This window comes from Orbicella faveolata, unplaced genomic scaffold (genome assembly GCF_042242905.1).
Source record: "Orbicella faveolata isolate gen_17 unplaced genomic scaffold, um_ofav_v1 contig_46, whole genome shotgun sequence".
NCBI lineage: Eukaryota > Metazoa > Cnidaria > Anthozoa > Scleractinia > Merulinidae > Orbicella > Orbicella faveolata.
The window spans coordinates 13,024,396-13,048,638 of record NW_028301576.1 but is presented as its reverse complement, the minus strand read 5'-3'; the positions used below and the strand labels follow the sequence as shown (position 1 = coordinate 13,048,638).

General features: G+C 40.1%; 5 protein-coding genes across 6 annotated transcripts in view; 4 read left to right on the top strand and 1 right to left on the bottom strand.

The window, feature by feature from the left end:
• The first annotated feature begins 1,274 nt into the window (after positions 1-1,274).
• LOC110041315 (BET1-like protein) lies at positions 1,275-7,030 on the top strand. Of its 2 annotated transcripts, XM_020746597.2 has the most exons (5): positions 1,276-1,321; positions 2,401-2,457; positions 3,109-3,206; positions 3,884-3,940; positions 4,877-7,030. In XM_020746597.2, exons 3-5 carry the CDS (start codon positions 3,111-3,113, stop codon positions 5,045-5,047), a joined length of 324 nt encoding a protein of 107 aa, XP_020602256.2. In that variant the 5' UTR covers positions 1,276-1,321; positions 2,401-2,457; positions 3,109-3,110; the 3' UTR covers positions 5,048-7,030. The 2 variants fall into 2 exon arrangements, with proteins under 2 accessions (XP_020602255.2, XP_020602256.2); XM_020746596.2 differs by lacking the exon at positions 2,401-2,457 and having other exon boundaries at positions 1,275-1,321.
• LOC110041299 (F-box and leucine-rich repeat protein 13-like) lies at positions 6,456-12,692 on the bottom strand. The gene is made up of 4 exons (XM_089277659.1): positions 11,353-12,692; positions 10,293-10,628; positions 9,729-9,866; positions 6,456-8,450 (listed from the first exon to the last, which is right to left on the bottom strand). Exons 1-4 carry the CDS (start codon positions 12,370-12,372, stop codon positions 8,109-8,111), a joined length of 1,836 nt encoding a protein of 611 aa, XP_089133785.1. The 5' UTR covers positions 12,373-12,692; the 3' UTR covers positions 6,456-8,108.
• Positions 12,693-14,417: 1,725 nt separating this feature from the next.
• Positions 14,418-15,343, top strand: LOC149098478 (uncharacterized). Its single transcript, XM_089276695.1, has 2 exons — positions 14,418-14,954; positions 15,038-15,343. The coding sequence occupies exons 1-2, from the start codon at positions 14,418-14,420 to the stop codon at positions 15,341-15,343; spliced, it is 843 nt and encodes a 280-aa protein (XP_089132821.1).
• LOC149098477 (uncharacterized) lies at positions 15,285-16,933 on the top strand. Its single transcript, XM_089277820.1, has 2 exons — positions 15,285-16,146; positions 16,384-16,933. Exons 1-2 carry the CDS (start codon positions 15,421-15,423, stop codon positions 16,666-16,668), a joined length of 1,011 nt encoding a protein of 336 aa, XP_089133946.1. The 5' UTR covers positions 15,285-15,420; the 3' UTR covers positions 16,669-16,933.
• Positions 16,934-21,777: 4,844 nt separating this feature from the next.
• Positions 21,778-24,243, top strand: part of LOC110041300 (gamma-aminobutyric acid type B receptor subunit 2-like) — a 64,317-nt gene continuing 61,851 nt past the window's right edge. The window contains exons 1-2 of the mRNA XM_089277841.1: positions 21,778-21,899; positions 22,019-22,223. The gene's annotated coding sequence lies outside the window, so the exon portion shown is untranslated. The remainder of the gene's footprint in view (positions 21,900-22,018; positions 22,224-24,243) is intronic.

Here is a 24,243-nt window from a genome sequence, read left to right as displayed (position 1 = left end):
TCCAAAGAAGAACCAGAAATATGGTTCACAAATTTGGGATTAGGAGGGGGGTGAATAGGTTTTCGGGATGGATGAAAATTTGGGATCATGGAGGGGGACGAATAGGTCATCATGGAGGGGGATGAATAGGCTTTCGGATCGACGGATTTGGCCTTAGAGAGAGCGCGGATTGTGGATTTTTGCGGTAAATCGAGCGGATTCGCGAATTTTGAAAACACAGTGGATCGTGGATCAGCTGTGAATTTTGGCGCGGATTCCAGATTCTGCCTGTCTTGACGTTCGGATCTTAGGTCCTCAACGAAATTTGGACCATAGATCTTTCTTCATCCTTGGTCGGTATGTTAATGAGTCCATCCAAATTATTTCTTTTTTCCAACGAAGCTCATTTAAACAGTCATTGGAATTGTACTGTGTTAGAGTCATCAAGCAAGTTGCCTTCTTTACTATGTGTGCAAAATTAACAATGGCATTCACATTTATCAGTTTACCTTTGAACTTTTACACTTCTGTTTCCGGATGTGGTTGTGGTTTCGGATTTGAACAAAAATATTGGCGGATCGACGGATTTGGCGAAAAAAATGGCACGGATCGGTGGATTTGCATACCCCTATTGACCCCCCTCTTTAAGCTTTACCCCCTTTTAAAAATCTTGAACACTGATCACCAAAAGAGCAACACAAAAGTAGTGTAGAGACCAAAAAACAAATGAAACACTATGGAGATTTGAAATAACTCGCGGAAGAAAAACACTTTTGAGTGTGAAACCCTTACGCATGATTTTGGCAACATGTCGGTTAAAAGCTGTCGAAGACGATGGATCGAAGTATACGGCCACCCTGTAGTGTGCCAAATAGTCTTTAATTTGCGAGCACTTGCTCGACTGCAAACGCGAAAGATCATATCATCGCTTTGACAGCCATTTTGCTCACAATGTCGCCTTTCGAGAAAAACACCGGTCAGCAGAATTACAGCAAAAAAGTTACGACCTAACGACTGCTGACTGCCTGACCGAGCGAGTGATTTTTCCCCAAGTAACTGCTTTAACTCCCACTAGCTACTTTGTCACTCGTTAAAAAAGTTGAAGCTGCGTTGAACGGGTATTGTACTGTAAGTCTACTGTGGCCAACTGTGAAAGAGTGGGAAGATTTTACTTCCCCTTGCAATTGGGTGATTATGGACTAGACAATGCGGACTGCACGCCCAAAACACAACCTCGTTCCCAGGGTCCTCTCTCTCCCATGAAGTTCCTCAAATCAATGCTGGTCAGCGGGTGCTCGCTACCAACAAATCAAGATGGCGACTCGAGGTGGAAATAATCGAGGTACGTGTGATTAATTAGCTTATAATTACAGATTTAAATTCATGCTATTTGACTTTTGATGGCAGCGTATCACAAAAATGGAAGCTTCAACATAGAAAATGTCACCTTTCGAATTGAAATTTGCGTGGTCTGACATTTCGAAAAAAGTTGTGACGTGGAACATGCACATACTAAAAGCTTAAAGTTACTGTACTGTATGTCGATGTATGGGTCTATGACCCTGAAGGTGACTCTCGCTCAGGTTGTCGAAACGTAAGTCACGAACAGCTGCTCTTTTCAGAACTAACCTCACCCAAACGACCAAACCATACGAACTATGATTGAGGTGCAGGAGTTCTTCATTTTTGGTGGTTCAGCTCCATTAAAGCAACCTGAACTGGACTTGGGTATAAAAAAGTTGGCTCTTATTCGTGAATTTGATTATAGTAAACATGTATCTGGGCCAGTTTTGTGTTTCCTGATATAAGGCCATCCCGCCCCTCTGGAAATTCCGATTGAGCTTCATATATTTCTTTAAATATTTTGGTCTTACAGAACCCCCTACCCTCCCAGGAAATTCCAATCCCTTCTGTGGGGGGAGTATGGATATTTTCTGGAACTGAACATTTTGGGTCAGTCGGTCGGAAAAAAAAAAAAGAAAATTGGAAAAGGAGTGTGGAGCTAGGAGGCCATGTACAACATGGCCTGGTCAACATGGTGGCAATGGAGGAAGGAAAAATCAATGTCATTGTGAAAATGAAAGGAGAACAGAGAAAAAGCTAAAAATCTGTAAGGCAAAAAATTGCTTATGTTTCAGATTAAAGTGGCAGTTGTTTGAAATAATGTGTCATTGCTTTCATTGCCTTCTGTGTAACTTGTTTTTTTTTTTTGAAATCGTGAAAATCTGGGTCGGTCGGACGACGCTAAACAGAGAAAAAAAAAAAGGGGGATTGCCGAAGTCTTAAAAGCAGGTTGTGTAGTGGCTCATCAAGTTGATATTTAACTACTGGTAGCTAACTTTCTTTTATGAAGTGAATCTCTAGAATAAGTAAAGCATTAATTTTGTTATTTTCTCTTTATAAAATGCTTTTCCATTTCAGGCTACTCCCAACAATTTTGTTAGGTTGTCTGAGAATTTGTTGGTGCCCATTATTCAGGTACATGCACAGGGGTGATTAGGCAGGTATAGAGCATTGTTCCAGGGTGCATTCCGCACAATTTCATGTGGAAGATTCACCAAGGCTTTTTAAATTCCATGCCACACGCTCAGCAAGTGGCCATGCAAAGTCCTGAGTAGAAGAATGCTATAAAAATGCCATCCCCACATGGATGTGAAAATTTGGACTCAAATCGGGGACGTAGTGGAGTACAGATGGACTGCAAACTTTATCAAGTGGAGAAGGCACTAGCCACTAAGGGGGTTTGTGGGCATGTTCCCCCAGGAAATTTTTTTTTTGGAGGGGGGGGGGGGGGGGTGGGGCTTGAATATGCCATCTCCCATGTTCACCTGCAAACAATTTCATAAATTGAAACATGGAAAAACACTGAGTGTACACACTGTTATACACCAATTACTCCAATTGCATGCCGGTACGCCGACATAGAATGCACCCTGGACCTTGTTTTCGCACCTGTAAGAATGTGATGCAAAAATGTTAGTCTTGATTTCCACCATGCTGGTGTCAAAGCTGCTGACCACAACATTGACAGTGAAAATGAACTCAAGAAACTAAAATTCCATCCAGTCTTGTTTACTGTTGTTTCAAAATTCATTTAATAATAAATTATTTTTTCTTACATGCACACAGGCATGGGTTCAAGGACCACATCAACAGATGAAATGTTGGAGACTGAAAACAATCGAATGGTGGATGATTTGGCAGTTAAAGTTTCACGTTTAAAAGGGGTAAGAGGACACAAACCTTTCCCAAAGAATTGCTGTTTATCTCAGTAGCCAAAGTGTCCTGAATGTCCTAAGGCTACCCTTGTGTCTGTTTCCATAACAGTGCTGTTTTAACTGTTATGACATGGTCTTGTTAAATCCATGTCCACTTTCCCCTTTGGAAGCTGTAGGAAGGGTGGTGTTGTTTCATCTGACCCAACACATGTATCTCCTGCAGACCAGTATGGCATCAATAAAGTTATTGCATGAAGCTCTGGTCTGCATGGTGCAGGGGTTTGTAAGAGGTACATGTATGCAAGTCTCAGTGCCACAGTAAGGCACATCATATAAATGGTGAAGTCTGCATACAAGCCAAGGGGCCCATCAAGCTGACACTTATCTCCACTTTCAGTAGCATGAAGTAACTAGGAGTATCTCTTGTCCCTTGGATGGAATACTTGTCAATTATAGGATTACCCCCAGCATTAAATTCACCAGTACCCATTTATACACCTGGGTTGAGGGAGGCACTGTGAGAGCCCAAGAATTTCACACAATTTCCCAGCCAGGGGTTGAACCCACACAGCGACATCGGGAACCGAGCACACTAACCATGAGGCCAGTGTGCCTCCACAACCAGACAAAGCAAATAATCAATATTAGCTCAATAAATTAATTAGTCCATGTTGTTTTCTTGTCAGATTGCTATCGACATTGAGAATGAAAGCAAGCAACAAAATAAATACCTTGATGGAATGGTAAGCCAATACTAACTCAATTTACATAATTGTAAACATGTAGATTGTAGCATTAGGCTTGATGGTTTCACTTTGAAATGTTAAACAATAGCTTTACTGTACATAGTAAACCTCTATGTTTTCCTTTTTGTTATCCGACATTTGAGGGTACCCTGCCTCTGATATTATTGTTTTGGCACAAGTTTGAAGAGGGATTTCAATCTGGGATACTTCAGGAATCTGTTCATGAATTGATGTGAACCTTTAGTGCATTTGCAGTGCAACATCTGGTTGCCCCTTTTTTAACGTTACATTGGCAATCTTGTTGAAATGCAGGTTGAAGACATTAAATTTCTGGTGTGTTTCTTTGTTCTACTTACGTTTTTTGTTTTGTTTTGTTTTGTTTTGTTTTCGTTTTTTTGTGGAGGTGGGAGGTTGAGTGACTTTGAAGTGTCAGTTTATCAGTTCATTAAAACACTCTTTTACACTTTTTAAATTCTATCATTTAATTATAACAAGCTCTAATTGTCGGGCATCATTAGTAAATTGTAAACTCCAAGTAAGTTAAGTTTATGAGTAGATTATTTTTTTCCTTAAGATGGATCAAATAAACAGTTATCACCTGACATCATTTGTGTAGTTGTGGGGGTATGAGTTTGCATGTACAACTGGGGTCAAAAGGTGTATAAGGGCTTGAATCAAGAATGATTTAAGTTTAGTTGAAACTGACATTTGGGAAGACCACCAGAGTTTTTAATTACAGTCATGTACGCATGTACATGGCGGTATCCCTAACATGACGCAACTGGGAGAATTGCCACTCCTCTTCCCTTTGACCTGACCCCGTATTATAAGAGGTGACCATGAACACTGTTTTAGGTCACCATTACAGTTCAAGTCATACACGTACATGTGAAAAAAATTCACTTCTGACAGTACTATTCTTGCTGTTCTCAGGGAGATGACTTTGGCAGTTCATCTGGTTTGTTGAGTGGCAGTGCTGCACGACTGTCACAAATGATTTCATCTGGACGATCAAACAGAAAATTAATGTGCTACCTAATAGCAGGACTTGTGGGATTCTTCTTCATTGGATATTATGCACTTAGCAAGGTCATTGTCAGATAGTCAAAAGCACTAGCAAGCAAAAATAATTATATCTTTTTATTTTACGGGTACAAACAGGTGTCATTGCACTGTAGATTAAACATGGGACCCAGATGTGTTGAACAAATGCAAATAAATGCATACATATATGTGCTCTTGTGTCAATGGGAGTGACAGTATTGTCGAGGCCTGAAACATTACTGAGAGGAAAGACATTTTTGGCAGATTGTCACCCTAGGAAGCACTGTACATTAAGTCACTTCAACATCATGCCTAGCTTTGCTTTAGATTTCTTGTAATGGTAATCACTAGATGTACTCAATAACAGTGCAATCCAGTGCCTGCCCAGACAAGTAGATTTTCCCACGGTTAAGGAACTTCTCATTCTCACTTACCCAGCAAGTCATCTGCCAACACACAAAAAAAGTAAACTAAGATTTGCTCGGGGCAAGCAAAATCTGAGAGCTGCTTGTCCAAAGGGCAAGCTGGAATTCAAGTTTTTCTCGAGCCCTGGGTATCTGCAGTATTTGATATGTTACAAGTATGATGAATCAACGTTAATTAGAGACTTTGAAGGAAAGCAAAGGAAATGGAAAGCTTCTTCCTTGTTGGTCAGCATAGCTTTAAGACTTGTAATCAAAATGGATGACCCTTCTGGTTAAAACTTTATTGTCCGATTCAAATTTCAGAGTTCAACAAAATGCAATTGTAACCTTTGTTCAGTTGAGCTGAAAAAATTCAAACTGGTATGAATTACGGACAGGAATAATGATCTTACTTTTGAAAGCAAATTGCTTTTAACCTGTTTACTTTTTGACTGTAGAAGACTTACACAGAAATCCTTTGCTATCCAACAATAGTCTTGCTTTGCTGTTCGTGATTACCATAGTGTTAATTACCTCACTAAAAATTATTTAAAATTATCCTAGTTGAAATTTAAAGATTGTAAGTTAGTAAGTTATTTATTTTAGAGGTGCTTTGAGAAGGAACCCAAGTGAAATGTATAGAATTAATTAATGAAAACAACAGTTGAAAGAAATTTACGGAAAACAAACATTTGAACTCTTGAGAGAATTTAAGCGTAGTTTAAGATGGCAGGGGTTTGAAATACAGTACCTAAATTAGCATATTCAAGCCAAGAAAATGATTTGAATTCAAGATAGCGGGGAGTTGAGATACTAAGGTGTAACTGTACTAGTTTTGTGCAAAGAAAGTTAGATACAGTGGAAGCCCGATTTCTCAAACCCTCATTTTTTGAACCTCTTGATAACTCGAACCAAAAGTCGTTTCCCCTCCGCAGTCGAACACTGTAATGTTACCCCCGATTTCTCAAACTCTGCGATTTTTCGAACCAGTTTTCTTTTCCCTTGGGGGTTCAAAAAAAAAATCAGGATTCCACTGTAGATAAGACCAACAAACACATGTGATCTATTCTTTAATATTAACATTTTATTGAATATTTCTTCATAATTATATAAAAAAAGGCAGTACATGAATAGCAGTGCATAAAAATAGCAGTACATGAATGTTTATGAAAACGTTTTACTTGTACATATACATTTACTTTCATGTTATTTTATGAAGTTAATTACCAATAAGAAATGGTTAATATTAATACCATTAGGAAACACCCTTTAAGGAGGTATACTTTAAAAGCCATATGTCTGTAAACATGTGTTGTTGATGAGAAAATGAAATTGGGCAAGGAGAATTTACATTTTGATGACCAATATAAACTAGAACCTTTACTTCCATTTTCTTGCGAAAACACCCACTCAGGCTTGTCAGTGCCCACAACATTTCTTGTTCTCCCAAACTTCCTGTCATGTTTCTATAACTAAACATAAACTTTGAAAATGTATGGACTTTATCAAATATTTTACAGTCATGCCAATAAATAAACCTTACACCTGAGGTGCACGTTACTGTTAGTTTAGAAGACAAATGTCTGTTAAACAAAAACTGTTGTAAAACCGCCTTGGAAATTAAATGCACAGAATCATACTGCTTGTTGAGTGTTTTACTTTTACAAGTGAATATATGAAAGAACATATATTTGATCTGCGGAGAAAGATATGAAGACATGATTGATCATCACAGTGATACACACAACTAGAGCAGTTGTGAAATTAAAGCCTGAATAAAATTAAGGCCTGAACGGGATTCCAACCCATGACCTCTGCGATACTGATGCAGTGCACTACTAACTGAGCTCTCAAGCCAACTAGGAGCTGGTCACATCGTGAGTTCATAATATACCCGTAGATGGTGAATACATGTACAAGAGAATGTATGAAAGACAATGTATTTGAACTGCAGAGAATGATAGGAAGATATGATTGATCATCGCGGTTATACATGCAACTAAAGCAGTTGTGAAATTAAAGCCTTAAAAAGCTTTCATATCTTTCTCCGCAGTTCAAATATATGGTCTTTCATACATTCATTTGTACATATATTCTTCACCAACAAACTCGCAATGTGTACTAATTTTTTCCAGGCTTTAATTTCACAACTGCTTTAGTTGCATGCATAACTGCAGTGATCAATCATATCTTTGTGTTTTATTTTTACTGTACATCAAAATAAATTATGTTATCTACAACACCTAGCTACAGTCAGATATCTGGGAACCTTTCCAGTCACCACAAGCCAATCATAAATATTTTTAGTTAACCCCCATGAAATTATACCATTAGATACCAGTACTACAAGTTATCTAATTCAAGAGACACAACATGAGATTATTTTGTTTGGATATGCAGTGGACTAAGGGATAACACATAATTTTTGGACCCAGGATAGAGCTGGCAGAGTTCAAACGCTGGCTTGGTCAGATCGTCACTGGTTAAAGCTCTGGCCAGGTCACTGTGTTTTGTTCTTGGGCACGTCAAACAATTTCAGCAACAATTGCTCCAGGAGAGAAAATTGGCCCGACAACTTATAAACTGGAGATAATTCGCTTGCCAACAATTACAGTGTTCTTGCAAAGTTTCAGTCCCTGCGGTGAACATACAGTGGCTGTAGCTGTACCACTTAAGAGAATCAAACTACTAGACATGGCATGCATTTACTGCAACCTTTATAAAGCATACATCTTTGTACACAGACGAGCCCCAGAGTATCTCAGCTGCAATGATGCAAGCCCAGGTATGTTCTCTTCCAACTGATCAACAGCATGTGTTGTAATTTGACTGCACATGCTCAGATCTAGGTGTGTAAGATTGTGGCTGTGTTTTGCAAGGTCCAGGATACTCTTATCAGTAATGTTATCACACTTAGATGCATCCAGTGCCACCAGCCGCTGAAGATGAATTGCAACTAAGGACACACCAAAGTCTGTCACTGAGGTACATCCACTGAACGTGAGATGCTCTAGGGTGTGAAGATTCTCAGCCACATCAGCCAGCCCACCATCGGTAACCTGCAACAAGAAAAATTTAAGATCAACTTACTAGGCACCATCATGAAAAACTTAGTCCATATTTCAGCAAGGTACAGTAATGGTTAAGTCTGTATGTGAACCAAGCAGCCCATTAGGCTGGCAATTATCTCCAGTTTCTATTTAGCATAATTCGACTAGGAGTATTTCTACTCACCTCTGGATGGGATGTGAGTCCATCACAGGGTTACCCCCCATGACTCCCCCCCCCCCCCCTCCCTCAACAGTATTAAATTCACCAGTTCTCATTTACACACCAGGCAGTCAGAGAGTAAAGTGTTTTGCCCAAGAACGAACACAACAAAATGTCCCTGACCAGGACTCGAACAGGGCCACTTGATCTGGAGTCGAGTGAACTGACTATGAGGACTCCACGCCTCCCACTTAGTCTATACTCAAGGGGAGAAAATTTTTTTAAGGCATCATCTGTTTGTCTGTTTGTTAGAAGTTCCATGAAGGTGCATATATATAAGGTGTTTAGGGAGGAGGAGGAAGGATGATATACTGGGTGGTTGGGGAGGGAATTCTACAAGGGATTTTTGAAAATCTCTAGGAACTAAACATGATGGGAGGGGGGGGGGGGGGTGAAAATAATGAGTGTTTGTTGAGTTGAAAATATAGCTCTAAATGTTTTCAAGAACTAATATGGAAAGCCTTGCAATCAAGGGCGTCTGTTTAGCAGAAGGTGGTGTGGGGAAAGTTTTCCCAAGGGTTTCAGTTTGACCGATGTTCTATAGAGGCAAGGGGAAGTGAGTTCTCCCAAGTATATCTGGTATAAGGGTGGAGACATTTTTTAGGTATGTGTAGTTAGCATACTATTCCTGACAGTCCCTTTCACCCTCGCTGAACAAGATATGGAGAAATGCGACAGCGCTTGAGTGAGTTGGAATTGTAAAAGGATAGGGAAAGGGAGAGACAGGAAATGAGAAGTGTGGTAGCATGGAGAAGCAAGTGAGAAAGAAGACAACATGTTGTGGCTGCTAACACCCGCAGGATTCTTATGCAAACTGGGCTGAAATGAGATGCAGAGCTCTTATTTATGCTCGCTTGATAAGGGACTGGTGTGAATAGTTAACAATGTACATGTAGGTCATGCTCTATGGAAGTTATAAATTAAACTAAAATTATACAAAAAATGTTGTTTTTTAATTCCTTTTGTCTGAATTTGCTATACTTTCCTAGTTTTTTTAATGCATGGAAAAAAAGCTTGGAACTTGAAGTTCTAACAGTCCTAAAATAAGTAAACAAAAAAAAACCAACCTGTGTGCACATGTTGATGTTCAGTGATGTTAAGTTCCTCAGCTGACAAATCTTCTTAAGTCCCTCATCTGTGATACATGTGCAGTGACTAACGTCTAAAATTTTCAGCTTTTCCAAGTTTTTTATTCCTTTAGGAACCTGAAGGAAAAAAAGAATTTTGTTAGAGTAAGATAAGAAAAATACAAAATGATGGGTACACCTTGAGTACAAAATATCACAAAGACCTGAGACTTGGAGAAGCTGGTTATTTATTAATCTTTTGCAACATAATTTTCAAACTCTTGACTTTGTTTTCTCATTGGTTGTGATAATGGAAACAAGCAATTACTTTACCACCACCCATGCATAATTATCTGTTGTGCTGCCTGCAGACCAAAAGCTTTTCTTCAATAAAGCCACAAGATTAAAGTTATCCACATCCAGTTTCTCCAATAATATACACAAAGTCCTACTAACGGTAATTTTACTACCTATTGCTATGTGTGTATTGCAGACCTGTGATGCTAGATAATCATTATCATTATCTTTACATCTGAGGAAATAACAAAATGTATATACATGTACCTGATTTACATTAATGTTTACATCATTCTTGAATTTCTCTGCATGGGAACACTTTTCCTTGTTGTGGCAGACATGAGCAAGATTTTGTTCAGACTGAACAAACCCAATCAAACCATTGTCAGTGATGTTGACACACCAGCTGAGCCGCAGTGAGTGCAGGTTAACAAGCGAGCCAGTAATGGCAGACAATCCAATGTCAGTTACATGAAGGCAAGAGCTAAGGTCAAGTTCTTGAAGGTTGAATAGGACTCTGGAAATCTGTGATACTAGTTCATCAGACAAAGAACTGCAGCCATTTAGCACAAGGGTTTTTAAAGGAATGTTGTGATTTTTCCCCTGTAAAACAACAAGACAGGACAGGAAAAATAAAACAGAGACCTTAACTTTTGCTATACATGTACTTGCCAGGTGTTATAAATTGAAACAAAATGGTGGTCCCTATCTTTTACCTACATTGGTTAAGGAAGTACTGCCAGGAATATATCTGTACCAACAGCTACCATTTGTCTATGCTGTAGTCTTTTTTTTTTTCTCTTTCAGTAATTTTTGCTTTCAGCAACTGGTATATGTGGTTTGTTTTCTTTGAGTTAGTATGTCTTTCACTGTGTATTTTTAAAATGTAGTTTGAGATTATTCCAACTCAAAGCATAAGGACAAACAATATAAACCGACAAACTCCCCAAAGAGGAGCAAAACTGACATCAAAATTCTTGCTAATCCTGGGTTAGTTTAATCAGCCTTTGAGCAACCCGACCCAGAGTGATGGGGGCTTCAAACAAAAAAACTACTGTGGAAGGGGGTGGATAATTTTCTGGAAGAACATATTTGGAATGGACCCTTAGACTGTGAAATAAAGTCCCCATTGTTGTATAATCCAGAAAAAGTATATCAAAACCCCCTCCCATGGCAGTTTTCTTGGATTGTGCCCTCTGACTCAGCTCTACCTCTGTGGACTTTTTACTTTCCTTTAAAAAGTTTGGATTTGAGACTCCCATCACTCTTGGGATTTCCAGTGATCTTCCTTGTGGTTTTATGGCTATTTTCTGCAACTCCACATTACCTGTGTCCAGCATAAGAACTGAGCAAGACCAGTGTTTGATAGCTGGTAACAGGAATACAAATTTAATGAGTGCAAGTTGATTAATAGGGCCTTCACACTTGATAATGCTCCATCTGTTAGTTGTCTACAGCTGTTCAAGTCTAGTACTCTTAAACGTTGCATATGTTTACCAATGCAGATCAGTGTTGTATTCGTAACCTCGACACACGCCAGTTTAAGGACTTCCAGCCAGTTCTGGCATTTGATGAGTGCCACTACCCCATTATCTGTTAGATGCTTGCAAGCTGTTAAATTAATTCCTTGAAGTTTTAATTCTGGTATCTGAGAGAATTTTAGCATCATTTCATCTGTCATGTCAGATCGACTTATGTCAAGGTATTTTAAAGATGGCAACTTCTTCGCCATCTTCTCCCATGTGGAAATGCTGATGCCCTTGCAGCCAGAAATACTGAAATGCACTATAAAGGGCAACATATCTGCGATTTTTGATACCAAGACATCTGATACGTCTTTACAAGCATTTAAATCCATGACAGTTAGGTGCTTCCAGGCATTTGCACAGTTGTCAAGCCAGGCAGCATTCTTTGCCACTTCAAGCTGTCTGCAACGGCTTAAATCCAAACGTAGCAAATTAGGACAATAGGTGCTCAGTACTTCAAGTAACGCGTTATTAACACATCGACAGCCTTGAAGCGACAGAGCTTTCAGATTTGATCCAAGTTGCTTGCACACTTGAAGAATTTGAGCGGCCGTTGACATGTGTTTGAATCTCAAATACTGGATACAGCGTCTCTCAAGACTATCGACCAACAAATGGGAGAATCTTTCTCTTCTTGTTCCCAGGCTAACAGACACACTTCTCCACAAGATCGGATCTTGTGATGCTTTCGACCACTGATAACACACAAGTGATGCACACTTCAGGTCCGACGCTGGAAGAAATCTGAAAATGTATGACACAATTTCCAAGGGTAGAGCCAAAATAATCAGTTTTCTACTCTCTGTGGTACTTATAGGCATGACAAGTTGCAAAATATTTCAATCCCAGTTGACGTAATAATGTAATTCGTCCAACACTACGCAATAAATTCAATTCACTGTTTATGCTATGCAGGCTGAGGCGGCCGATTTCGACACATTCCGAGCTTGTAAATTCATTTAAACCAAAGTGTCATCTCCAGATGTATAGCCAGTTAGTTTCTGTACTCATAAGCGTGTGTGGGATTCCATGGAGAGCGACACTTCTTCATCTCTGATGGCTGCATAAAACGTAAACATTTGTCGTGTAGGCGATCCAGCCGCCATTTTTTTCCATGGTGTAAACCGCTGTCCAGTACCACCGGTGATCGGAGTTCCAAGGGGGCGCCCACCATTTTAGCCAAGAAATTTAATAAACGGCACGCAATACATGCAGAGGCGATGACGTTTAAAAATTGTTCCTAGAAGATTGCAACATGAGCAGACAAACTATTTCTTAAACTTTTGGGTTAGAAATTTTAGGGGTTTACATTTAGGGTAGTCCATTGGTGGTTCATTCAAGTAGTTCATGTACCAGGTCCATCTTGTTAGTCCATGTGCCAGGGGTCAGCGAAATGTACCAACCCAAATAAAAAGCACTCCGCTGAAAAGTTCCTCTCTCTGAAATCAACACCTTATTATCTTTAAAGATATTTGGCAAAGCTAATTACCTCACCGGAAATTAATTTGTTGTTTTAACCACATACTTGTCCAAGAGAAAATCATTTTCTCTTGACTTGTCACATCGCCTGTGCGACCCGCTTGTTTATCTAAAATTGTATGTATCGAAGATATTTTATTATGAGTTTGCCCGTGAGCGCAAATTTATCCGACACCATATAAACCAAAATCCACCCCCAAATCTTCGCTTAAAAGCTGAAATTATAAGCACTCCGCTGATCCTACAAACAGCAAAGGAAAGACGCAAAGTACAAGTTTCTCTCTCTGAAATCCACACCTTATTATTATTCTTTAAGATATTTGGCAACGCTAATTACCTCACAGAAAATTAATTTGTTGTTAACCGTATACTTGTCATCAATAAACATTGGTAATGTCTTTACCCTGACAAAACGATTATCCGAATCAACAAATTTTTAGAAACGGATTTCACTAAAAAAGTTAACGTTAAAAAGCAACGACGTTTCGACCGCTCGAAGGACGCGTATGTCATTTTCAAGTTGAAAAGCAAAAGTTTTGCATGCGCCCAAATATATACAATCGATTATAAGAATGCTAATGAGACACTGACTAAAACTCTAAAATATTTACATGGAAACAATACAAGAAAATTGCGGCATGAGTAATAAAAACGTTAAGGCGATAAAAACGATTTAAAAATAAAATAATTAAAATAATTAAGTAAATAGCTTCGCGCGGATCGAGTCACTCTGTTTGTTCAATTTTGGTTGAAGTTTACGAATAAAAAGCAATTCAAAAATCAAACAGTCGAGTTTACTCTGACATTTTTTCAAAATCCTGAAATTGTTTCCAATGGTCTCTGGATCCTTTCCGTGCTCATCCTTCACGTGGTTGCCGATTGTTGATCGCTTATGTTCCTCCACGCGTTGATATAGGTGTCGACTCGTGAAGCCGACATAGTCTGCATCGCACAGACCACACCTGTAAAAATAAGCAACGTTAACGTTAACTTTTTTTTAGTGAAATCCGTTTCTAAAAATTTGTTGATTCGAATTTTAAAACGTGAAAACCAGCTTCACTTGTTCCGATGATTGGAACAGTGTAGCCAAAAGCAAATTAATTGGGAGACTGCTATTGAATTCTTGAAACTGTGTCAAAATCTCGAACTCACACCAACCTTTGCAAAAGCTGATCAGACGAAATCCAAAAAGTGGAAGCGATCAGCAAAGACATTTGAAGAGAATGTCGTCACGGAGGAGCTACACCAGAAAACAAAACGCCTTACCGAACTCAGGGAAGAAATCAGCGAGGTTTACAATGAGATTCGTGAGAAATATCCTCCCCTTCGCTTCGCCTGCATTCTGAGAACGATCGTCATTCTCCGTGAAGAGCAATATCTTCAGTCGATGAATGGTCACACAAAAAAGATCTCGAGGCTCCTCAGCAACAACGCTGATATCGACGAACATATCAAGTATCTATCTTCATATAAGTTGTCCTTCTTTCAGAAGCTTGCCTTATACCGTGGTCTGGACTTCGCTCTTCCACAGCCAGCTTCACCAATGGAAATACAAGCAACCTTTGAAAAAGCCTACTGGAAGCTAGAGCCGAAACTAAGCGATGAGAACAAAGAATTAGCAGCTGCAACGCTACGTTCTATTGCCCTTAACTACATCAAGAGGAAAGGCCCGACACCACCAAAATCAATGTTAAGAGCAACAGGTCAGCTAAAGAAGAGAGACGATATTGCAATTACGCGACCGGATAAAGGTTCGGGAGTCGTGATCTTGGACAAAACAGAGTATGTCAGCCTACTGAAGGAATTATCTATTAGCGATAAAACTAAATTTATACCCATCAGTCTCGCAAGACCAAAAGCAAAGGGAAGACCTCCGAAGCATTACCACCCACTAGTTAAAGAGGAAAAGGAACTGTCCTCCATCGTGCAAAGAATTCTTCCGAACCCATAGCCGACTCACTGTTCCAAAAGGGTTCTAGCCTCGCACACCTTTATGGTTTGCCAAAGACCCACAAGAAGAAACTAGCAGTCCGTCCAATCCTGTCAGCAACAAGAACCTACAACTACAAGCTTGCTAAGTGGCTTGATGAAAAGCTAAAACCTTTGTCCGTCAACGACCAAACCGTTGATGACATCTTCTCGTTTTCTAGTGATCTTCATGAGATGAAAATCGACGAACAGGACATTTTAGTGTCATACGATGTTTCGTCTCTTTTCACAAACGTAACAGTGGATGAAACAATCGAAATCCTAGCGGAGAAAGACGATTCAATAAGGAATATGACCTCAACATCACAAAAACTGACCTTATAGAGCTGTTAGAGGTTGCTACGAAAAACCAGCTTTTCCAATTCGAAGGAAATCTGTATGAGCAAGTGGACGGGGTTGCCATGGGCTCTCCCCTCCGGCCATTAATGGCAAATGCGTTTATGTGCAATATTGAAGAAAAATTGGAAAACCAAAACAAGATGCCTGTTTTCTATAAGCGCTATGTCGACGACACCCTCAGCAAAATGCTCGATGTTTCATCTGCCTCTGAATTCTTGTTAACACTGAATGAAATCTACCCCTCACTCAGCTTCACAATGGAACTGGAAGACAACGGCAAGCTTCCCTTTCTTGGAATGGTGATTATCAGAAATGGTCCCCGACTAGATACGAAGGCCTACGTGAAACCGACCGATACTGGGCTTTTACTGCATTACCAAAGCCATGCCGTTGACGTATGGTATAAACATTCTCTACTGAAGACAATGTTAAACTGTGCGTTCAAACTCTCCTCGAATTGGCAGTTCTTCCATCAAGAATGTGAACGTCTTAAAATGGTTTTTGCTCGCCTGCATTATCCCAAAATCCTCGTAGAGAACACCAGACATTTTATTGAAATGAAAGTTACTGAGAATGTGTGTTCTAAACAACAAGTATCCGATGACCAAGATGTTCCCATCAGAATTGTCTTACCCTTCAAAAACCAGAAATCGGCGAATGCTGTAAGACACCAACTCGGTGATCTCAGTCGAAAGATTGATGCCGTTGTCCAGCCTGTTTACACAAGTCAGAAGATCAGAGGACAATTCAAACCAAAGGGACATAAACCTCCAATTGTGAACCAACAAAACTCAAATGTCTTTGCTGATCGCTTCCACTTTTTGGATTTCGTCTGATCAACTTTTGCGAAGGTCGGTGTGGGTTCGAGATTTTGACACAGTTTCAAGAATTCAATAGCAGTCTCACAATTGATTTGCTTTTGGCTACACTGTTCCAATCGTCGGAACAAGTGAAGCTGGTTTTCACGTTTTAAAATTCGAATCAACAAATTTTTAGAAACGGATTTCACTAAAAAAGTTAACGTTAACGTTGTTTATTATTACAGGTGTGGTCTGTGCGATGCAGACTATGTCGGCTTCACGAGTCGACACCTATATCAACGCGTGGAGGAACATAAGCGATCAACAATCGGCAACCACGTGAAGGATGAGCACGGAAAGGATCCAGAGACCATTGGAAACAATTTCAGGATTTTGAAAAAATGTCAGAGTAAACTCGACTGTTTGATTTTTGAATTGCTTTTTATTCGTAAACTTCAACCAAAATTGAACAAACAGAGTGACTCGATCCGCGCGAAGCTATTTACTTAATTATTTTAATTATTTTATTTTTAAATCGTTTTTATCGCCTTAACGTTTTTATTACTCATGCCGCAATTTTCTTGTATTGTTTCCATGTAAATATTTTAGAGTTTTAGTCAGTGTCTCATTAGCATTCTTATAATCGATTGTATATATTTGGGCGCATGCAAAACTTTTGCTTTTCAACTTGAAAATGACGTCCGTCGAGCGGTCGAAACGTCGTTGCTTTTTAACGTTAACTTTTTTAGTGAAAACGACTATCGATTGTTTAATCACAACCACTCTTTCGGTGACGGAAATATAAAACAGCACATTTCCAAACCTTCATAAAAAACTGAAAATTGAAAATGAATCAAGCCCCGACTTCGTTATCACTACTGTAAACTGTCTATTTCAGTGCTCATACAATGTTCATTCAATTCACTTCAAGACTGGCAAAAGTACAAATGCGCTGCCAATCCGTGAATTTTATGTAGACCCTTCAGCTATCGCGTGCGCGACTTGCTTTTCTATCTAAATTTGTATGTATGGACCATATGTTCTTATTACGAGTTTGCCAGTGAGCGCAAATTTATCCGACACTGTATATAATGGTAATTGAACTGAGTGGAGTGCAATTTGGTCTGAAATCATACGCGTGATTTCAAAATCGAACGAGCGCGCAGCGCGAGTTCGATTTGAAATCACAAGTATGATTTCAGACCAAAATTGCACGACACGAAGTTCAATTGCCACTTTATTAGATCCATTTTGAAATCGCACAATTTTATCGCCTTAAATTTTAGATTTTTGGTGTATTGTTCCAGTAGCCGGTTTGTTAAAAAAAGCGGAACCGGAAACGCCTTTACGTCTAATTTAGTATGCAAAACGATGTCATGTGACGAAAACTCATTCGAGCATGACAAAGAAACAAGCAGTTCTGATCTGAAGTCGAAAATAGTCTACTTCAGGTATAAAAGTGCAATTCTCGTCGCCTGAATCAATTATGGAAGGCCTACCTTTCTTCTGTGGTTGAGGCTGAGACTTTTCATTGTCTTTGGAGAAGGAATTTGAAGGTGCATATCCTGTGTAATTCTGCGATCGATTTCTTTTGAGTTGTGAAACTCCCTCGAGTGCACGATGCCCAGTGGATAGCACGTTTTTTTTTTTCTTTTAAATACCGTTCAATGGCATGTTTATAAGGGGTCCAGCTCGTTATCATCTCCGTTTCTTTTTGTAACCTCGGCGCAGGACTCAATACTCAGGACCTTGTCAAGTTCTCGCAGCGCCATTTGTTTTAAGATATTTCCAAGATGGCGGGACTGGCACCGGCTTCGTAAGACGTTCGTTCATGCACTATTTTGTGCAGTGTGGCGTATTTTGACTATGTTTATTCACAGCAACAGAGTTGAGCTGTTTTGTTGCTTCGTTTGAAACTACCGGAAACCTGGAAACATCTACCTTCTTGAGATGACTCTGAATTTGTTGTTGTGTGGTTTTCGTTTGTTTATGTTTTACTGGACTCAGTATCATACGGATCTTGAGCATAGTATTGCCTGACAACAGGCATACCGTCAGTCTCATTTGGTTTCTTAGAGGATGTAGAGTCCCTGATTATGGAAGGATGACAAGGTCCTTGTCTTGTGGGAGCATTAATGGATTTGCCACCAGAAGGTTTAGTAGCTGGGGCCACCAAACCTGTGTCGGCCAGACTAGAGCTAACAACAGTTATCTATTCTCATCAGTACCCCTCACACCTATTGTTGAGAGTGGGCACCAACAGTCTCGATCTGTTGAAAAATTAAAACTTATAGCAAACAAGGGTGGGTAGGGTGGGAAAGACAACAGAAACGACACCGCGCTGAAGAATTGGAGTAAGAGGAGACAAAAACAGTAAACATTGCTAAATCTAAACTGCTATGCAGCTTCGAGAGAATGGCATCATTGCTTTGTTTACTGTCCCTTCTATATGTGAGGGGTGACACCGCTGAGAATAGTGTTAAAGTCTGATCGTTCTTCGTTCCAGTCGTTCAAACTGGAGTCCAAAACTGAGCCGAGCTCTAGCAAACTCTCTGTGGTAGTTGCGTTTGTTAATTCCAATGGTTCGTCCATTCTAAGTGCTGAATAAAGCTGTATTTTTGGAAACAATCCTCGTATACAACAGTAAAAAACCAACCTGACCGGCGATAAACGTTGCACTGATTGGCGCATGCGCTTGCTATCTCATGGAATCTCTCAGTATGGTACCGAGGTGGAATCCGGAAATTTCGGTTGCAAGTCTAATAGCGGAGCTCCTGCGCGCCGAAGGCGCGCGAGCGGAGCCCCATACCTTAGAAAATTTGGTAACCCATCGATCTCAAAAATTTTGGTTGTCACGTGACTGTCCGTACGTCCGTACGCCTTGCAAAATAAGAGAGCAGCACCATTACCATAAGTACATCTTTGATATTGGACATCCATGTTATAATTAATTAACAATAGGTTCTTGGACAAAACGTGCCCATCACCTTGGGATTTCGGCCATTTTTTACTACTTTGACCTTGACCTTGGGATTTCGTGACTACTTTGACCTTGACCAAAGGATTTCAACCACCTTTGACCTTGAAACACCCTCAAAAAAATCCGCAAGCTCATTCCAAGAGAAAAAATAATAATTTTTTCATGAAATAAATTATTGCAGAAAAAAACTCACGCGGGAGGCAGCTCAGTACCCCTCGGGACAACCATCAAGTCTTCTCTGACGAAACCCCTCCCCGGCCCATCGATAGTAGAGAACCGGTTCTCTCTCGTTCACGATGGATCTATCGATTCTGTCAAATGACCGGCTCACTAATACATAATACTCTCAAGCTCGCGATTCACGATGTTGAACTGTGCGTCTGACAAAATGAAGATGTGACATTTTACTTCACCCTATCCTGAAGTCTTCCTATTCATGGTCAACTGAACACCATCTTTGGTATTCACTAATCTTAATCCTGAACCATGCAATTCATTGTCCTTCATTCTCCTTAAATCAATGAACAAGGCGAATCTGTCTCCGGCATAGAATTCACTCGACGTCATCGAATTGTTCTCCTTTCCGAACTTCCTTTTCACTTCTTCCCATATATCCCTCGTTTTCATCCCCTGGCTGAAAACCTTATTCGGGATTCCATTCACGGTCACTTTTACTTGAGTGATGTCGGGATTGAATGTCTTCTCACTCTCTCTCGCTCCCTCTGCGCATGGTTCGCAAAAAAGAAGGAGGAGCCCTTTCATCGATTTCCTAGGAACAATGATGCTTTCATTGTTGATGGAATCAGTTCCCTTCGTTATTGAGATCGTCTTGTGGTGAGTCACGTACTCATACATGAATCTCTTCCCGTTTTTATAATTTGACAAAGCCCTTTCCGCGAGATCTTTACTGTGAATGACTTCATATTCAAGATGGATACTTGTCAATTCATATTCAAGGTTGGTTGGATCGCTTCCCTTCACGACACTCCCAGTGGAAGCGAGTCTCATTTCCAAGACTAACTCATCACTCAATGCCCCTGGGAAGAATATTCCATGATCATCCAGAATATCATGATCTATTGGAATCCTATATTTGTTTCCATATACAACATTGACATTGTTCTCTTTCACGACTCCCGAAGTCTTTTTGTCTCCGGCATTACATCTGATCTTTGAGAGATCTTCAGACTGAATTCCTTCCGCTATCCGACTCGCTCTCTCTTTTTCAGTCAAGAAGAGGTCTTCATAAAGCTTGATCAAATCATAACCGTCCGTATCTTGCAATATCTCTCCCGCGAATTTAACGGTCATTCGATTAACCAATGCTCTCGCGACATTGTTCACCAAAAAGTTATTCACATGACCACTCACTGTCAAATTGAAATTAAAATCAATGCCAGTGATCCCGGAACCAAGACCACTCCATCGTCAAGCTTCGGAAAGGGGATGTGAAGAGTTTCACCCGGTGATGCCTGGTTTGGATTGAGTGTGACTCGGTGAACTTTTCTATCAGCCTTTAACGCGTTCGATGTCTTCTTTTCGAGAGAAGGGTTGTTTATTTCACTAACTTCCATTTTCAATTGTCGTAATATCATATTTCAATATTCAAAATGACTGATTTAGGTGAAACGGATCCACTATTAGAACATGATGAAGATGACGATGATGATGAAGACGGAGCAACTAATCCTTTCCAATCTTCAATTCCTGGTCCTTCAGGAGAAGATATTCCTTTGACGACGATGAACAGAGAGAGAAAAAGAGCCAACAACTGCGGAAACTTCTTTTATCGAGGAAAATACGCCGTTTCACGCGTACTCGCTTCAAATGAAAGGGCATGGGACGCGCTTACCGAGATATTTCCTGAAGAAAAAGCTACAGAACTGGAAGCTTTTTGCAGTAAAAAAGGAAAATCAAAGGTGAAGATGTTTGGTCGAGGTAAGAGGGCTTACGAACTGTACACTGTAGAGAGGGAAACTAACGTTGGGAGGTTTAATCCAAAGCTACCAAAACAAATAAAAAATTCTCTCGGTACAGAGCGTGAAGTGTTGATTGCTGAAAAATATAAAGATATTGAAGAACTAAATAAGTCCATCAGAGAATATGAGACAATAGCAAATGATGACAACGAAGCTCAAGAAGTCAGAGAAAGATCCAGGGAAAGGATAGCTGAGAAAATGAAGCAGATTGATGCTCTCGAGAATGAGAGAGATGCTCACGGAGAGAGACTCCCACTCAGAGAGAGAGTGAAGAACATCTTCAAAAAGTATGGATTGACGGTCACGGCAGTAGGCCCTGGCAGTGGGAACGGTCATCGGAGTGATTGTCAACTCCCTGAAGTCAGTCGCGAAGGGAGTCGGGGATGGTCTCTAGAATCTCGGGAAAAAGATAACGCAAATTCTTCCAGGTCTGATCGGGACTATCGTCGGCTTCATCTTCAAGGCCGCCGGATCGATGATCAGCTTCCTCGGAAAGAATGCCTGGCCTCTCATCCTCGGAGTGACGGTTTTCATGGTTGAAAGATTCCAAAAGACACGAGGGCTCTGGGAAAGAAATTACCATGTTTTAAACCAAGGCACGCATGCACCGTGAAACCGGAACTCCTAAAATCTTGGAGTCTGGAAAATGATTATTCCAGAGCTCCGTGTCTTGGCGCTGACCAAAAGACACGTGGGCTCTGGGAACGAGATTGGCTTCGCGCCAAAGTCGACGACTTTGGCGAGAGCGATTTGTCAGCGTCTTGGAAACAGGAGGACGCGAGGTTAGTTGGCAAAGTTTTCTCTCGATACTTCGGGTATTTTTGCCAGATAATTTAAGTATCACATTAGGGGCATGTCCTTGACGTTTGATTTTAATTTTGCTTGCCTGTTTTCGTTCAAGAAAACGACCTTCTAAAATGCCATGGCGAACGCTATGAGTTCAACCAACACTAAAAGCGGTCAAATATGATGACACCGATCGTTAATCAAGTCCATTATGTGGTTTGTTATGATGGAAATCTCAGGAACCGGTCTGGCGAAATGATAAACCAAATCTCCATATCGACAAAGATAGGCAAAGCGCTTGAGATACATGCATAATGCAGGTACCGAAACAACAACTAAACCATTGTAAGTTGTTATCTAGTCAGGTAGCTGTAGCTGTTCAGCAAGTTTATAAATGTTCTCAGTCCCTGTAGAAACGAAACTCAGCCTCGCATTCGTCGTTTGGTTTCTCGTCTAAATCGAACCTGTCGTAGTTCCAGTACGGAAACTCTGGATTTGTTGACTTGTTACAGTCGTACAAAAAGTACAAATTCTTGTTCGTTTATAAAGTTGCTTCCGTAAGCGTATGCGATACAAGCTCTCGTTTCTCTGAAGTTAGGCATTTTGGTTTAAACAACTCGCCTTGTCAAAAGATAAAAACAAACTTCAGAAACGGCGGAGAAATTTGCCGGTCGCGCATAAACGTCATCTTTATTGCGAATAGTAAATTCAAATTTCTACAGGACGACGACGCGGGACTATAAGGTGACCCAAAGGCGCCGTCGTGCGAAAGTCGTCGATTCGTAAGCTCCCTCTTATCAGGGTGGTTCCGTGTCTTTTACACTTCCGATCATTCATCTCATCCCTCTTCCTCTGCCGGTTGAATTCCCTTTCACTCTTGTGAAAAGGATTCGGATATTCGTGATGTTGAATCCCATCGTATTCAAATGCTAATTTCAGTTGTTTACAATACCCGTCGAGTTCGAGACAGAAGCCTGTCTAATGATTCATTAACCGCCAAGGTCTGACTTTTTTGAATTTGAACCGCTCGCCATCTCGCATAATTCTGATTAAGAAATATCTCGAATATGACCCTGCACCTCTCCTCGTTGAAATATGTTTTTTTTCCATTTTAATAAAAAAATCATTTTTCAAATAGAAGACAAAAGGCAAATCGTCAAATCTCTCTCACATAAAATTTTTTCTTGTCGGATCTCCTTGTCACGGAAGACCTCCCATGATCAATCGCGCATTTTATGACGGACGAGTTGGATAACCCACTCCCAATCGCTACCTGTCGCATGTTGTCAAAGATCTTGCAATTGCCCTCCTCGTCTCTGATCTCAACCATCCTGTTGTTTAACGGACGATAACCGAGCATCGCCTTCAACTCCCTGCTCGGAATCTTGTTCCGATATTTTATCCCATAGCCTCTGACTTTCTCGGAATTCTTTTTCAGTGATCGGTTTAAGATGAATAATTTCATTGCGATAGCTGACTCAGTCCCTTCGCTCGTTGTCCATTTTTTATTAGGGAACTTAAGATACGAGGACGGGAAGGCTAGGACGGCAACGACAGTGGACGCAAGAAACTTTCGCGGGTCCCGTCATGTCGCAAAGGACGGCGACGTCAATAATTCGAACCTCGTGCAAGCTATTCACAGAGGCAATAAAATCCATTAGACTATAAAAGAGATGGTAGAAATCTTACCCTATTAGGCTTAAACGATAGTGAACAGCGACGCTGAATTTCTTCTTTTTTTTTATAAGCGAAGCAAACATCTGTCAATATTTTAATAGAGAAACCATGTTTTCTGTATGAAAAAATTAAACGAACAATCTAATCGACCTGCTTCAAATGGTTTTTTACCACTAAAGCGTTTGGGAATTCTGTCGCCGAAGAATCCTGACTTTTGGTGAACGTTTCAATTTCCATCTGTAATTGTAAAAAGCATTATAAAAATCAAACAAACGCTGCATCAAGTTCCGGGTAGTATAAAAAAAAAACAACTAAACATCAGTTTGATTATTATTGAAAATGTGTATTTTATTTGCTCGATAGATGCTCCATGGCATTCATTCTTACAACATTTTATCGACTGTACTTACACTGATGTAATCTCAATGCATACAGTTTGTACTGAGCTTGTACACTCGTGATAGCGTCTGAACAGTGACAGCAGAAACACAAACAAACAGACGAGGAATATTTTTACTCACATTTTCGAATCTCAGCGTAGTATTCTACACTACAATCACGAAACCTGTGAACCTTATAAACATTCCTATCAATATAACTGAAAATAAAGTCGATTATAACATAGCCTTAGCGAAGCGCAGGTTCTGATTGGCTAATACGCTT

What these genes read in the sequence shown, in the direction of transcription:
- LOC110041299 (XM_089277659.1), bottom strand. Translation starts at nt 12,372, where the DNA reads ATGCCTATAAGTACCACAGAGAGTAGAAAACTGATTATTTTGGCTCTA. An exon ending in TAAACATTAATGTAAATCAG is followed by an intron (nt 9,867 to 10,292) that starts GTACATGTATAT and finishes TTTTTCCTTCAG; the next exon opens with GTTCCTAAAGGAATAAAAAA. An exon ending in ACATCAACATGTGCACACAG is followed by an intron (nt 8,451 to 9,728) that starts GTTGGTTTTTTT and finishes TTCTTGTTGCAG; the next exon opens with GTTACCGATGGTGGGCTGGC.
- LOC149098478 (XM_089276695.1), top strand. Translation starts at nt 14,418, where the DNA reads ATGAATGGTCACACAAAAAAGATCTCGAGGCTCCTCAGCAACAACGCT. An exon ending in AAAAGGAACTGTCCTCCATC is followed by an intron (nt 14,955 to 15,037) that starts GTGCAAAGAATT and finishes GGTTTGCCAAAG; the next exon opens with ACCCACAAGAAGAAACTAGC.
- LOC149098477 (XM_089277820.1), top strand. Translation starts at nt 15,421, where the DNA reads ATGGGCTCTCCCCTCCGGCCATTAATGGCAAATGCGTTTATGTGCAAT. An exon ending in CTCCAATTGTGAACCAACAA is followed by an intron (nt 16,147 to 16,383) that starts AACTCAAATGTC and finishes AAAGTTAACGTT; the next exon opens with AACGTTGTTTATTATTACAG.
- LOC110041315 (XM_020746596.2), top strand. Translation starts at nt 1,294, where the DNA reads ATGGCGACTCGAGGTGGAAATAATCGAG. An exon ending in TCGAGGTGGAAATAATCGAG is followed by an intron (nt 1,322 to 3,108) that starts GTACGTGTGATT and finishes ACATGCACACAG; the next exon opens with GCATGGGTTCAAGGACCACA. An exon ending in ATAAATACCTTGATGGAATG is followed by an intron (nt 3,941 to 4,876) that starts GTAAGCCAATAC and finishes TGCTGTTCTCAG; the next exon opens with GGAGATGACTTTGGCAGTTC.